At 42.5% G+C, this 16,603-nt stretch overlaps 1 protein-coding gene across 3 annotated transcripts in view; it reads right to left on the minus strand.

Moving 5' to 3' along the window:
• The window catches only part of trappc9 (trafficking protein particle complex subunit 9), a 193,607-nt gene that overhangs the window by 119,062 nt on the left and 57,942 nt on the right, over positions 1 to 16,603 (minus strand). For all 3 annotated transcript variants that reach the window (XM_070985161.1, XM_070985160.1, XM_070985162.1), the window contains 2 exons: positions 14,781 to 14,933; positions 6,069 to 6,187 (listed from right to left, as the gene is read on the minus strand). In XM_070985161.1, the coding sequence (XP_070841262.1) occupies positions 6,069 to 6,187; positions 14,781 to 14,933 (272 nt within the window). The remainder of the gene's footprint in view (positions 1 to 6,068; positions 6,188 to 14,780; positions 14,934 to 16,603) is intronic.

Genomic DNA, 16,603 nt, shown 5'->3' on the forward strand with positions numbered 1-16,603 from the left:
TTGGTTGGGTTAAGAAGTGCACGTCATATAGAAAACTGTGCACACTAAGACCCCTGGTGCTGGCAGCAGGAAGTTTAGTCACAGCCTCCTCTCCCTCAGACTGTTTGCTCTCCAGCCTCAGAGGAACACGCACATCTATGTAACAGAAATCTCTATACTGCGATAATATGGCATTATGCTCAGGAAAGCCAAATTTCAGCAGATGCAGCTTCGCAGCAGCACCCTGGACATTTGGCATTTTGAAGATAATCTCTGGGGGTGTCTGAGGGGCCTTCCTATTTCAGCATCATAGCTTCACTTGAAATGCCCTTGATGACATCTGTGCAGTGAAGACAGGTTCACAGGAAGGCTAAGGGAATGAGCAGGACCGCACACTGTCCGGCATTACAGTGACTCCTGGGTAATCACAAGGGTGGGATTACTGTATACCCTTCTTTTTTCTCTTACTCCCTGTCTGTCATTCAAGTCACTCCTCACATAAATCCCCAGCAGATGGAGTTGGGGGTCCAAATCCCCGTAAAACTCTGTATCTGCTGCTGTTTCATGCACAGATACTCCAATGGGGACAATCACAGCAGAACTTGCGACAAACACACAGCACTTTGTAGACACAAGCACACCATAACAGAGGTTGAAGAGGTGATGAGCTCGCACTGAGGACAGGCAGGGGGAATGAGACATAAAGCCGTGGCAATGAGGTGAGAGGAGTAATTGACAGCGTCAAAGAATTCAGTCACTCTTCTCGGGAATGAGTCACTGGAAATGTGTAAAGAATCGGCAAAATCCAAGACGTGCGAGCAGCCAGGCCACCCTTTACCTGTGGTGGATCCATCCCCCCCTACAGCATCCACATTTTTCAAACCTCCAGCCGTTTGCAATTTGGTGGGAGGATTGAAAAACGGGTTTCGAAGATTGAGCATCAAAAGCCAGTGAGATAAACATGTTGAATCCTCCTGTGCTGATTACAGCTCAGCCATGACTGATTGCACCTACTCTGCAACCTCAAGTATACAAGTCAAGGAATGGCAGCACCAAAACAGTGCATCACATTTACAAAACCTAGTGAAAACACAATGGAGGAAGAACGGAGAAAAAAGCCTGAGCAATGATAATGGCCACATTTGGCTTTGGTGGTCAAAAATGGCCAAATTCTCCCTTAATTGTGCCTCAAAAAATTGAGACACCGTGCTTCACAGCCAGCCAGTCTGGTTCGAAAGTATTCATTTTCCCGTTCGTCTGTCCACCCAAATCCCTCCACAAACACTGTCATTAAGAGCTAATAAATATTCTCTCTCACTCTATCATGGACACGCACTGACAAATCAAGGTCTACATAACACTAACTTCAAAAAGCGCTCAAACGTATGCAGAGGCATAGCTCAGAAAGGCCGCAATAAGAGGGCGAGCAAAGTTCACAGCGATGTCTTCACGTAACACATCAGCTCGTCCTGCTACGAGCTGAATGAGGAAGATCAGCTTGTTAGAAAACTCTGCGACGACAAAGGCACTTTTTAAAGCGTGCAAATTGTGAAAAACCTTGTGTCTACCAACACAGAAAGAGAAGACAGACAAGTAAGATAACGAAGCCGAAGGAGCCTTCATGGATCAACCATATCGCTCGAAAAGAACGCCGACACTGGGTGACTCTTAAAACACACGTACGTTGTGCTCAGTGATTACATTTTTTTGTGTCCAAAGCCAATTTTTTTTTTTTAGATCCTTGCTTCCCACAATATCTGTGCATGACATCTGGTATGGTTATGGTCAATAAAAAGGCAAACATTAATTGCAGATCTCTGAACAGACACAAAGTCCGGTCTCCTTCATGATAGTCTGACATGCTATGTGGCAAACTCCCAACCTGACCTCCACGCCATGGTGGTAGGAACCAAAAATCTCAAATTTGGACTCATCAGTACAAAGTAGAGACTTCCACTGGTCTAATGTCCATTACTTATTTTTCCAAACAGTTCTCTTCTTTTCGCTGGTCTCCCTCAGTATTAGTTTCTTCTTCTTTCAGTTCCTGATTCAAGCATTCTCCACCTCACAGTTGATATTGAGATCTGTCCACTTGAACTCTGTTTGGCATTTGTGTGGCCTCTGATCTGAGGTGCCGCTAAGTGTCTATTTCTGAGGTTGGTAACTGTAATGAACTTTTCCTCTGCAGAAGAAATAACTCTTAGTCTTCATCTCTTGGGTTGATCCTCACGAGAGCCAGTTTCTTTGCGGCTTCACCTGAAGATACTTTCAAACTTCTTGAAATCTTGTGGCCTGACTGGGCTTCATGTCGTAAAGTGAAGATGGGCTATCATTTCTCTTTACTTAACTGAGCCATTCTTGCCATGATGGATCACTACAGTAGTTGAACAGGGCTATTTAACGTATGCCAACACTACAAGCAGCAAAGCATAACGCTCTTGAATACATTAAGATGGCAAATTCTACAAATGAACTTTCCACAAGGCACAATTGTTAAAGAAGACTATTGCAGGTGACCTCATGAAGTTGGTTGGGACAATGATTGCTGTCTTCAGTATAAATCTCCAATACAGAAAATAAACCATTGCAGAGAAGGTGCGTCCAAACTTTTGACTGCTAATTAACATCGAGCAGTGTGGTACCGGTCTATCCCTTCTACATCAGCATGCGTCAAGTGCTGCTGGGTGCTGTGGGTTTGAGTCAAACTGCTAAAAACAATACAGCCCATGACTACAATGAGTCATGCTGCTGGAAACCCAGAATACATTTACTACAGTATACTGGCAAATCAGTGCGCAGGCTTTTGTTGAGCACACAGTGGAATGAATCACCCCGGTGTCTCCTGTATGTGCAACAACACATCTACAAAATGAAAGGAGAAGGAATGTCTTGCAGGACAAGAGTCCTTATGTAATTGGCTTTACTCTAACAGTGGTTCCAACACCATATTCTGCTATGAAACTCTGAGCTGCCAGTCAAACCCTGCCTCTAATAAGCCTAACTGCTGATTAAAATGCCCGGCTTGCCTTTAACAATGGCTGCTTCGTTTCTCTCTTGACTGCAAAGGTATTGGATATCTAACAAGTGATGCAATAAGCCCAAAGGTGAATTACTTGTGCTTTTTACTTTCAGTGTTTCTCTGCAGTATTAGGGGGATCTGTCGTCAGTTTAGTAGGGATTTAGATCCACATTTAATCGCATACATACATCACACATGCTGATATAATTACTGGAATTTTGTAATCTCTGATATCCATCAGGAATAAACGCTCATAAAGCTCTTAATTAAAATCAAACAAAAAAGGCACTCCATATAACTTCAGATCTGTTTACCATCAGTATCAACAGTAAAGCAGGTGTTCAGTCTATACAGTGCACACACAAACAGACAATAAATGTTACCTTGAACTTTGAACTAAAGCCTGGAAACTTATGTGACGACTTGAACAGGGACAGTCTCCAAAATGTGTGCAAAAAGGCCAAGAGAGCTTTTAGGATTTCTGTAAATTGATTTCTCATGCTTTTATTTTTTGAAGGCAGGGCTCAAATACAAATTGTTTATGTTGGTAAAAATTCGATTTAGCATCTTTTGTTGGCAGCTAAACTCACAAATGTGTATGAGATGTATAAATAGGAGAAAACTACTTAAGAAAATGAAGCAATCTAGACAATTTCAAACTACTTCCTGTCTAGTCTGTCTAGAAACCAGTCAGTTAACTAGACTACAAGCATGTCTTCAGGACATAAAGACCTGGATGACCTGCAATTTTCTAATGCTAAACTCGGACAAAACTGAAGTTATAGTAGTAGGCCCTAAACATCGTAGAAACTCACTTTCTGGTGACATAGCAGTTATGGATGGCATTGCGCTGGCCTCCAGCACCACTGTAAAGAATCTGGGAGTTACGCTGCAGCACGTGTTCTGACAAAAACCAGGAAGCGAGATCATATTTCTCCAATACTCGCCACTTTGCACTGGCTCCCTGTAAAGTTTAGAATAGAGTTTAAAATTCTCCTCCTTACTTACAAAGCCATAAATGGCCAGGCACCTTCTTATCTTAAAGAGCTCATAGTACCATATTGCCCTACTCGAACACTGCGTTCCCAGAATGCAGGTCTACTTATGGTTCCTAAAGTCTCAAAAAGCAGAACAGGAGTCAGAGCATTTAGCTATCAAGCTCCTCTCCTGTGGAACCATCTTCCAGTCTTTGTCCGGGAGGCAGACACTGTCTCTACATTTAAGAGTAGGCTTAAAACTTTCCTTTTTGATAAAGCTTATAGTTAGGGCTGGCTCAGGCTGGTCCTGGACCAGCCCCTAGTTATGCTGCTATAGGATTAGACTGTTGGGGGACCTCCAAAGATACACCGAGCTCCTCCGTCCTTCTGTCCCTCTCCATCTGCACGCTTTCATGTCCTACCACGGCGTGTTACTAACTTAGCTCCTTCCCCGGAGTCTCTGTGCTTTGTCGTCTTGCAGGTTCCCATGGACAGTGGCTGAATCTGGATTGTGGATTGCAGCTGCGTCTCCTGCCTTGGCCCTGCCTGACATCCACTGCAACTGCTACTGCTATTATTACATCCACTGTCACTGTTACTGTGACTGCATGTCTGTCTCTCTGTCTCTGTCTCTGTCTCTCTGTCTCTCTCTGACTGCATTTCTGTCTGTCTGTCTGTCTGTCTGTCTGTCTGTCTGTCTCTCTGTCTGTCTCTCTGTCTGTCTCTCTCTCTCTCTTGCTCTCCCTCTCTGACCCATCCGGTCGAGGCAGATGGCCGCCCACCCAGAGTCTGGTTCTGCTCGAGGTTTCTGTCTGTTAAAAGGAAGTTTTTCCTCGCCGCTGTCGCCAAGTGCTTGCTCATGAGGGAATTGTTGGGTCTCTGTAGATAAAAGAGCTCGGCCTGTACCAGCTCTATATGGAAAGTGTCCTGAGACAACTTTTGTTGTGATTTGGCGCTATACAAATAAAGTTGAATTGAAATTGAATAGTCTCTGCCCACATCTGGTTTGAATCTGAGTGCAGATTTTTTGGTGACATTAACAGGTACAGATAGAGATAGTCACGTCTTCAAGTGCTAAAATCTCTTGTTCTTGGTGTTTGCTCATCCATCCGATGTGGATTGGAAACATGATTTTCTGGAACACAATGTCATTGTTTCTCCATGTTATGATTTCTCTCACAATGGCTTGCACTTTCTGTAAAACTGTTTCATGTAAAATAGTTGTCACTGACTAAACATTCTTTGTTCATGAAGAAACATCCTCCTGTATCTTCTCTCCCATTAGTCATCATCCTGCCAAACTTTTCTGAGGAGAGTCGGAAAAGTTTACTCTGTTTGGCAGCACATCTGAACATTAGACATCAATGTTGTTTTTCTCCTGATGATTCATGGAGGAGAGAAAGGGCTTCTTCTGGCTTTTAGAGGTAAGACAACGCAGCCACCATACTCGCAGGTGGTGAGGCTGTTGTGCTCCAGATGACCCTCAGCAGGTACTCGGTCAGACAGCCCATTCCTACCCCTCCCACATCCACCAGTCCTCAACCTTCTCCCCTGCTGATCAGCTGAGTCTAGTGCATTCTCATTCCACCTGTCTCCAACTCGCATCTTTTCCTTCCCTGTCACACTATTTATTTACCCCTTTACCCTTTGCAGCTTCACTCAAAAACCCTGTTAACAATTTCATCTCAGTCCTATGCCTACGCTGGAGCTCTGAGTCCTGATTCAAAGAGCAGAGTGCATCTGCAGCCACGGTGAGACACCAGCCAAATAAACTCGGCGTTCTTTCTATAGGCACACACCAACAGCTGTAGTTTGGTGCTAAATAATGTTATAGTTTTCCCTCAATATTTGCAGACGTGCACACACTGTACACAGTACGCTCGGCATGAACAGAGAGAGACAGAAAAACAACAGTGAGAGGATTAAATATCCCACCCTGATATATTCATTATCTGCAGAAAAGGTGCAGTGAGACTGAAAATGCACCTTTGCCAAGACTGTGCTACAAGACAGGAAACACAAACAAAAGAAAACAACCGCTTGCATCTTGATCCAGGACTGAGCAAAAACAATAGTCGCAATTGTTCTTTCACCTTAACATGGCTGTACTCCGCCTTGCCCGACTCACTGCTGACAGGCTTGGTCTCGGGCCTGGGCTTGAGGACTTGGCGCAGCGGACTGGAGATTGGCAGGCCTGTCACACTGATCCCATCTGAAAAGACACCATGGAGTCACAGTCAGCAAAACAAAAAAACAGAGCATAGAGACGAGACTACCATTAAACAGCTGCTGGCAGAGCCTCAGAGCAACAGTCTGACATTATTAGATGTCAACAGTCTTTTGTGTATTTCAAAGCTGTTTTGTTTGCTGTAACCTTTTTACTTTTGAATGCACTCGCTCTCCCTCACCTTCCTCTTGTACAGTTGGTGATTACCTACATTTCTCAGGAGGGTCATGTTCCTCACAATTACTTTACAATCCCAGGGAAACAGAACCGGACTCGTTTCTTTTGATCAAAGTTTTATACAAATCAATTTAGCTAGAAAGCCATTTTTTTTAATGTGTCACCTCAAACATATCTCCCACCGCTGGTTGCTGACTTCAGATCTTTTCCAGCTTGTCTTATTGAATTGTCATTGTAATTGTTGAATGTCATTGCAAAACCCTTTCTTGATCCTTTCACTAGTTTCTTGTTTTAAAACAAGTCAGCTGCAGCTGGCACCTCTGGCAAATCTGCTAGACACAGGCGTCATTTCATCTGACAAAGTCAGAGGTCTTTGGCTAGAAATGACGAGCTTGCTATTGTTTAACTGTGTAGAATTGTTTCAATAACTACTGCAAAATTTTGCATGATGAATCTGACAGCATTACCGCTGTTAACTGAGCCGTGGGAGGATGGAAAGCTTTACAGGCAACAGCAACTAAGGGGAGTGGGGTTTAGCAAACAGACAAATGCTAGTTTATCAGGTGCACTTTGCTGAAACAAATGTACTCGAGCTGCACAATAAATAATGTTCACATTCGTTGATTTTGGAGGCTTTCGTTTGTGGTATTGTTGAGCAGTATTGCATTAAAGTGATTCTAATATTCTACCCTGACATATAAATATAGAATACACAGAGTATGTGGATTTAGAGCAATGTAAGCCTACATTATAACTCAAACAGTACATTAATTATATCAGCATACATTATCTAAACATACTGTGGTGGTCTTGTTAGACAGCAAATATCAGAATTGGTTCCCCAAAAATCCATTTAGGTTTCAATATTTGAAATGATAGAAAATCTGAGATCGCAGGGTTCATGCTGCTAATATAAGCATGTGAAGAACAAATGAATGATTTTATATTCATGACCTTCAGAGAAGCAGCGTGCACACAGGAGCAGCTGCACTATCAGCAGCTGCACGAGGCACGACCACAGGGGCTGCTGCTCTCAACCCACTCACACAAAACTCCAAAATGACACCCAGATCGCACGCTCTGACGTCAAAGGAATCATATCGCTCTCTGACGTCAGCGGAATGCAAAGCCCTGCAATTTCCCTCAAGAGAGGGGAAATTACTGGCCTCTGCAGCAGTTCAGACAATTGGGTTCACAACAGACAGACGGACATATTCAAACTCTGTAACAACCACCCGATTGACAAGATTGGTAAAATAGCACCAGCTGGGAGAGTATTTGTGCTGGAAAGGAAGCGTCAGAGCAGCAGACTGCCGCGTATGGAATAAATATGCTGTTGTACTGATGGTACTTAATGCTGTGAAAATGTGGATTATGCTAAATTTGCCATGACAACAGGTAAACACGGAGGTCGAAGTGTTGAGTGTGTATTAAGAGCAAACAGCGGGAACAACAAATTAATTCAGCAAACTGAAGCAGATCAGAAAACAGGGAGGATCCTTAGTTAAATAATACATCATCATTTCTTTAGGGTGCTCCCAGCCAGGAACAGAAGTCATGTAAGACTGAACCCACTGATTTTCTTCTTTTTTTCTTTCATTAAATAAATAATGGTCTGCTAACACGGATGCCTCAGCTCTGCTCTCCTTCATTTTTTTTTGCAGAGTGTAACTTAACTGTGTGAAACTTGTCCTTAGCGATTGCTGTCACTGCTCTGGAGAGCAATCTACTCTTGTTATTGCCTCATTCTCTATACCCTGCTGTTTAACTGATTAGATATGCATCTGGACATGGACTCGGCGAGGCAGAGGAGAAACCAAAAATACAGATAACACTTTCAGACTTTATGAGCTGCATCCTTCATTGTGCTACGCTGTCTGTTTCGGGAGGCGCACGTGACTCGTGGTGTCCTGTGGCACAGAGACCGTGTGAGTAATGGCTGGCGTGATTGACGATGGCATTGCTCACAATCATCCCCTCCTTTACACCCTCCTTCCAATCAGTACCTGTCCAGTTTCCTGTCTAATGGCCTCGGGGAGATTCGGGGTGAAATCAGCATTTTTGTCGGTGGCCACCTTCCTACCTGAGTTTCGGTAGAACACCAAAAATTGGAGGTGTCACTTGTTGAATAATTGTGACATTAGTAGCACAGATCTGAAGGTTCATGAAATGCCGTGGATCTCTGCAGTGTCAACCGTGCTAACATTTACAAGCCTTTTTCCTGGAGGATACATGTATCTGTTTATATTGGACTACATGACTTGTCACAATGTAAACATTAAAAAACCCTCTTCAATATCCTGTTCAAGGGAGGTAATTATGAGAATCACCTGAGCCTCATTTACCATGTATTATATCAACCAGTTTTTGAAAGACAGTGTGGATTTTTGTTACTTCTGGACATCAAATACTTCGTAATTCCAATTCAAACAATTAAAAAAAGATATTACACTACAGACTTTGAGTGTCTTTCATTCAAAAGCACACATAATTAGGCTTATCAGTCTTATAGAGTAAGGCAGAGGAAGGGAAGATGAGCAGCTTACACACGTTTGTAGGACACAAAGATCCGAACACGTGATTACTGTCATTACAAGAGGCCCTTCCAGTGTCTGGATGCTCCATTTCAGTAAACAGCTGCTTTACCTTAACAAATGTCTGCCATGCAGAGTCATCTATACAACAAGCTATTCATTTTTCACCACAGGCCTTTTCACTTTAAAGCAACCAATATATTGTCCCCCTTGACTTCGGGAACATACAGCACTTCCACACATGGTCTGAGGCCATTTCCAGCAGTAAAATCACTGGATGAGCAGTCCCTGTGAAGCTGTTTGTGAACTGTTCTGTTGAGAGATCACCTGTCAGACAGCGGGTCCCGTACTGTGGTTTTTTCCCCTTTGATTTCCTGTTAATTACGTTTACTTAGGTTTGTATAGGTTGCACTCTTATCTTTGTGTGTTAAGGCATGCTGGTTATCTCTGCTCAGCTCTCCCATTTATTTCCAGCAAGTGGAAAACTGGAATTGGAAATACATCACTACCTGTGCTACAACAACAGGGTATAATTTGAAATGACTTTTGCAAATATGAAACCCGAAGTCCATGATGTAGATAAGAAACAACAGATTTTGTGATACCTTCACTTAACACAAACACATGGATGACTCCAACGGATGGACTGTGTGAGACAAAAGTTTTATCGCTTTCATTCAAGCCGCCTCCTCACCCACACAGATCATTCGGTGGTTGAACTGATCAGGGATCAGATATATCCTACAACCGCTCTGCCTTCTGAATGAGCATTTGTGCTGAAATTGCTGGAGCTGCGCTTTCCTGTCACTTTAATGAGATAGTGAGAACAATGGCATTTCAGTGCAATTTCAGCTGCCATTATCGCAGGACACACACACTGCTTACCGGCAGAGTTACACTTGAGAGGAGGAAGGGTCGGGTTATGTTACAAAAGAACTAGTTCAAATGATGTGTTGTTAGACACAACCTGTAGTTAAAGGCTAAAGTGATAAGATAAGTTTTTAGCTTACTTTTAAAACGTTTAGCGAGCTGGCTTCCCTGCTATCTGTAGGTAGTGTGTTCCAGAGCTTTGGGGTGTAATCGACAAAGGCTGCATCCCCGACACTCTTTCGCCTGTTTCTGAGAACCTCCACTAAACTAGCAGCAGATGATCGCTGTGTTCTTGAGGGTAAATAGTGAACAGGTGATTCATCAGCGTAGCCTGGTCCTAGGCCACTGACAGCTTTGTATACAAGGAGGAGGACCTTAAAATCAGTTCTAGATGTTACAGGAAGTCAGTGCAGAGCAGCAAATGTGCTCTCTCCTCTTTGTTCTGTTCCGTTAGAGTAATCGAGTCAGCTTGAAATAAAGACATGAATCAGTTTTTTTACCATCCTTTTTGGTTTATAAACGGTTAATTGTGCGTCATCTGTATAATTATGGAAACATACATGACCCCAGACGCCGGTCAGATGGCAGCCCACCGCTCCTGGTCTGCTGCGGAGGAAGGCGACCAGGATGTGTTAAAGGCGGAGGACAAGCTTCAAGCTGGTGTGGTTGCATGTATGTAACTGTGTGACAAATAAAGGGGATTGTCCTCGCGATTCTTCTTCTATACATGATATCACCAAGTGGCAGCGTGTGTTGTGACAACAGTACTGACACATGATCTCCAAGACAGGCGTCAAACTTTCTCCCTTTGATGTGTAACACACAGTCAGAAAGACCAATCTACTCTTCAAAATTTAAATCCCTGTGATTTTCAAGTATCCTGGATCAACTTTCCAAAACTTTTGGCAAAACAAACACGGATAGAGCAAGAAGGAAAAATGTCTGCTATGAAAGAGAGCAGGACGACGCACTGAAGGGTGCAAATGGGGATTTAAATCAAGAAGTTTCTGATCAGTTCTATAGACTAATTTTGGTCTGCAGCAAAAGTCTTTTGAGGTTTAATACAGCCATACTTGATGCAAAGATTTTTCTCCTTGGAGAAAATACGCTCTGGACTCTCAGATATATCAAGCTGCAAACATAAAACCTTTCATGAAACGGGTAAAGCTTGAATTACAGCTGTGCTGTATCACTTGACAGCACAGAGAAGTGAAACAGAAAACTAACATGAACATGTCACTGGTTATTACTTTAAAAGGTGTTCTTAGGGGCTAAGCCTGCTGTTGTACGGTGAAAGCTAAGTAATTTAAAAGTAACTGTGCGAGTAGGACAGTGGTGTATCGTCTCACTGAAGTCGACTGAGGACAAAGCAAAAACACTAAGACATCACCTCCCTGTCCCTTGCTGATTTCACCAGAGTTCCTGAATGCATCTTCCTCTCCGTTTGAGTCCTTAAATCCTTCATGTTGTTACGTGTTTCCTCCTTACTTGCAGACATTTCATGTGGTGCAGTTCTCAAGACCACAGCATTAATATGGGCAGTAGCATTGTCATTAGGTACAACACTCACACCATTTAACACAATAAAGCTTGCTGTAAGTCAAGGCCCATTAGTCCTGAGCGATGACATCACTCCCATCTGATCCTGAGTTATGGTGTCATGGTCCTGGGCAGGACTCGAAGTGAGGGATAAACTTGTCTAAGGATAAATCAATGAGGCTCAGCCTGTTTTGAATGTTCCCCCTGTACCATTTTCGGTGGCCTTGTCTGCTTTGTCCCTTCTGTCTCAGCTGACACACAAAAAGCATCGAGAGTAGCACTGCCAGGCAACAGTTAAAGCTGATGGATTGGCTTTCTCCACAATGTGCTTGTAAATACAGGCGATCAATAAAACACACATAATTAGTGAAAGATTCCACTGATGATAAATGGCTCTCCACCTTCTGGCAGGTGTTAATCAGGAACAAACTAATTCCCATCTTTAGTACAGCATGACAAACAGTGTAAGCTAAACCTTGGTCATATGAGGGCTGCTAGACATCTGAGCTTCCAGTTATATTTAGACACAATACCAGCAGCATACACATCAGAGAGACTCCAGCGCACACTCCCCAAACTGTGAGCCATCATTTCTCCTCAGGCTGGCGGGGAGAAGGGGTGAAAGAGGGAAACGGAGACAGAAAAAGAGCGCACGTGTGGATCTTTCCAGGTGGGCATGGTGGAGACCTCATTCATATGCATCCACATTCAAATTCATTCACATGTTCACAATCATTTTCAAGATTTTCTATGTTGAGGTGAAAGCAGCTGATCTTATTACAGTTTCTACTGAGACTATTTTCATTCAGTACCGATAATGTTGACCTACCCAGTGCTACCAAGTGAATGTGTATAATGCAAACAAATTAGTTAAATACGTCTGAAAATGATGGCCTAAACATGTGGAGGTTTGCAGCAATAGATGGTCATTTGACATCAGCATTTAACCACAGTTGTCATGACTCGCTTATTTTAGCTTAGCTTAGCATAAAGACTCAAAGTTTAGAAAGTCCACCAACAACACCTCTAAATTTTGCTATTTAACACACTGTATCTCATTTCTTTAATTCTTGTCCAAACAGAAATGCAAAAATGACCATTTATGCATTAGATTAAGCTAATTCTCTGTTAGCTTTACCTTCATATTTAGTGTACAGACATGGGAGAGGTATAGATCCTCCAATCTAACCTAACCTCTAAGGCATTTTAGCATATTTCCCAAAATGATTAATTAACCCTGTTTTAACATCATTTTCTTAATTCCAAATTTACAAAAAGACTTTTGCTCTTAGTCCGACTTCCAGGCTCTTCCTGTCCTCAGATCAAGTTGTTATTTTTCACTGTCCTTTTCACAGCATTTGTGAAAAAGAAATGTTTTAGTGCTGTTTTTGACAAGTGAACTGCGCCCTTTTCTTGTTGAATACTCTAAGGAAACTTCCTGCAGCCGGCTGTGGCTCATGAGGTTCAGCAAGTGTGTGTCAAAAACTTCCTCGGGACACCTAAATCAGAAATGGGACTCAATGGTCAGACCACAGGCCTTGCATTGTAGCTACACAAGTGTGTATGTGAACGGTTGAATGCGAGGCACACTGTAAAGTATAAAAGCATTATATAAGTGCAAACTGAACCCCGAGGTACGAAATGTAAAGGTTTGAGGAGACTACTGATCTGTTGGCAATGGTTTAGTTCATTAACTGTATCCAGAAGGTAAGAATATATTGCTTACAGTGTTTATGCTAAAATAAGCTAATCTAGTGTATTTCCCAAAATGTCAATTAATGCCTATCACAGGCTACCTAGCTGTATCTAAAGGTTTCTCTCAGGGTGGGATGCTCATGTAAATTATTATACTTCTGCCTCGAACAAGGTAATGATTCACTGACGGTCCAATACGGCAGCACTAAAACGTATATACCGCCTAATATCAATTATTATTGAAAGTTCAAGAACAGCTGTTAAAAGCATCACTTGTGGCTGAAATAATCAAAACTTCACTGCTTGATTTGCAATAATGGCAGAAGTTGATGATCTTCAGCACAGAGAAGCAGACTGAAAACAACTAGCTTTATGCAAAACAGTTCATCAGCAGACTAAAACAGCATTATTCCTGTGATTTCACTGATGTATTTGAGTGGTAGATAGCGTCAAATATGTTTAGCAACAACTCTATCCCATGATGTAACCATAATAACTCAATTTAGAGCTGTTATTTAGACAAACCATGCCTTATCTTCTTAATTCAGGGCCCCAATTACTGCTCAGCTAATTAAAAGACTGAAACAGAATCGCTTAAATGACCTCATGAGGAGAGTAGCACTGGGGCTGAGATAAACGTACATATAGTCATATGTATCTACTCTCTCAGTCATCTGAATCCACACGCATGCACACATAAAGTAAAGCGTCTGTGTTGCAGGAGCAGGTCCATATTGATTGTTCATTAATATTTATCATGTGTTGAACAGGCTCAAGAGTCGGAAGAAGAAGGTTGAGAGTCGGCAGCGAGACAGGAAAGACGGAAAGACTGGAGGAGGAAGGACTGGAGAACGAACACAATGAATGAGCTTCGAGGTAGGGGAGAAGGTCGGACTTTTTTTTTTCTTTTCTTTTCTTTTTTTTTTAACCAGGAATAAGAATTAGAAGAAAGGAAATCCGACAGCTGAATCGAGGAAGCCAGAAGCGAGGGGAGAAATGGAGGTGTAGAGACCTTGAGACCTCTCTTCTATTAATGCTGAATCTCAAATAAGGCAGCCTGAATGCCTGTGAGGGTGCGCCGTGCACAGCGGCACATTAACACTTCGTATGTCTAAGTGGTGAACATTTCTGCATCCAACATAACATCTGCATGCATATCCTCAGCTGGACAGTTTAAAGACAGTATTCTACGACAATCCATTTCAAGACGAGGAAGGAAAGTATTGCCAGTATACAGAAGAGGCATTCAAGTGCCAGATTAATAAACCCCTAACTAAATCAATATAGTCTAAAAAAACAGCCCAGCCCTTCATTAAGGTTCTCACGCTCAGTTTTTGTTTTGGAGACGTGTTTGTCGTGCTTTTCAGTTCTATTGCATTACACTGAGAGGGGTTTCATCCTCAACACTTATATCTATGAGGGGATATTTATGGCTCAGCCAAGTAATCTGGGAGTTGCTGATGTTTAGTAGGTATAATGTTTACCATGTCCAGTATCTTAATTTCGAGTTTTTACATGATGATATTTGCTAATTAGCACTAATGGTACCAGTCAATGGGATTTATCTTTGCTAACCAAATACTATGATGTGTGATGAACCAGCTGACACTGCCATCGCTGGAGCCACACCGCTCGCATAGCTTTACAACCTGAAAGTAAGTGTTGTACATGGAACCCATTTAGAATTGCAATGTTTGTATTTAATAGGTTCTTGCATTACTCGGCAGGCTTGCACTTCCAGATGCCGGTCTGTGTCCACTCACCGTCATTGAGGTCCTGCAGCAGGCTCTCCTGACCAGAGAAGTCCAGCTTGACTTTGATGCTGACAGTCAGTGTCACAGCCTGGCCAGGCTTTAGAGGCAGGTGAGACAAAGCCTCCTCCAGCTCCCAGCTCAGAAACTCCCCAAACACTTTCTCTGCACACACAAAAAGGGAGAAAAAAAACTAATTAAAAAGACACAAATGAAATAAAAAGGAATTGGAAAATAAATAAGACATTTCTGAGGGGGATGAGAGCTGGAAGCAAATATTTTTGGACAAGGAAAACGACTGTTGTGACACTGTTGTGCTTGCAGGTACCTGAAGGCTTTGCACACATGGACATTGAGCAGAAAAACTCACTTTGAGTTTCTGGTTGCTCTGTGTAGCTGGTGCAGAATGAGACAGGAAGAAAAAGAGACTGATGTCATTGTAGCTGCTGCAGGTTGCACATAAGGAGAAACCTGTGCTACGATGAGGTTTCTTTTGCAATAAGCTTTCCAGAGCAACAAAGCTGCTGATTGGCCTCCTACCTCCAAGTCCTTTGGCTGCTCATCACTAGACGTAACTCTAATTTATGCCTCCAACCCCTTCTACCTGAGACGAATGACTCAGCTGCATCCACTTCAGCCACGAGCGTTGAATGAACGATACATCACCTGAATAAAGCATGTGTTCTGTCTGTGCAGGTGAGCCATTCCTGCTCTTAGGGACTGCAGGAACAGCAAGCGGGCTGATTTTAACAGAAGCACAGCAGAAGGTGAAACGCAAGCTCACTGTAAGAACAACAGTTTACACGTCCCTGCTTGATTCATAACCAAAGCCTTTTTCCTGGAAGAGGACGTGAACGGAGGCAGCATTAAATAAAGATTTTGTGAATAACGCTTCACTTTAAATATTCATAAACTCAGAGCTCCTTGCAGTGAATTAAAAGAGTGAAAAAAGAGAAGGGGGACAGGGAGAGAGGCAAGTGAGGAAACGATTTAAAAGAAACGGGATTGGGAAGAAAAAACACGTTGAATATGTAACACCGGGCGTTGTAATTGAATAGGTCGACAGGCAGGATTGTGGATGACGTTATTATCATCGCATTAATAAACTATGAGTCACAAGAACTGGTCACCACAATGTCTGTCAAGAAATCTTTCCTGCCTTATTAAATAGAGACATTCCCAACACTAAATATAATATGGAGCTCACGTCAGTGTTACGACAGAGCAGATATGAAACAACCTCTATTTCAAACACTGTCCAGAACACCTGGGTTACATTTCCAAGTTGTAATCCCCTTTGGCTCGGACTCCCCTGCTTCTCTTTCTTCCTTAATAATCCATCTGTTGGGAAATCAAGTGGAGGTGAGCTCTCACCACAGCAGAAGTGTAAGGCATGTGAAACAGACACTGGTCAGGACACATCAGGACCAATCACCACAACTCTACAAATAAATACTCGTTAAAAATTTAGGAGGCACCAAACATCCAATTTCTCATAAGGTTAAAAAAAGTAATTAGGGAACAGACGGCTCTGGGTGAATCCAATTGAAGCAATCAATGCAGTGTCAACAGTAAGCAGGGATTGGCATAAAGGACGACTCAACACCAAATAGAAACATATGACCTCTACACTGTCACTCCCTCAGGTGCATAAAAAATGTTCACACAAACAAGCCAAAGCAGCCCGTGGAAAACAAATCAAGCACAACCATAAAAACCGACCCAAGTGTTAAATGCAGATTGATATATTCCTTATTTATTGCAGAAAAAGTCAATATTTGTTGCTTATTTGTGTTCTTCTGTAGTTTACAGGGTTTCCCCACATGTTTACAGCA

This window comes from Chaetodon trifascialis, chromosome 17, assembly GCF_039877785.1.
Source record: "Chaetodon trifascialis isolate fChaTrf1 chromosome 17, fChaTrf1.hap1, whole genome shotgun sequence".
NCBI lineage: Eukaryota > Metazoa > Chordata > Actinopteri > Chaetodontiformes > Chaetodontidae > Chaetodon > Chaetodon trifascialis.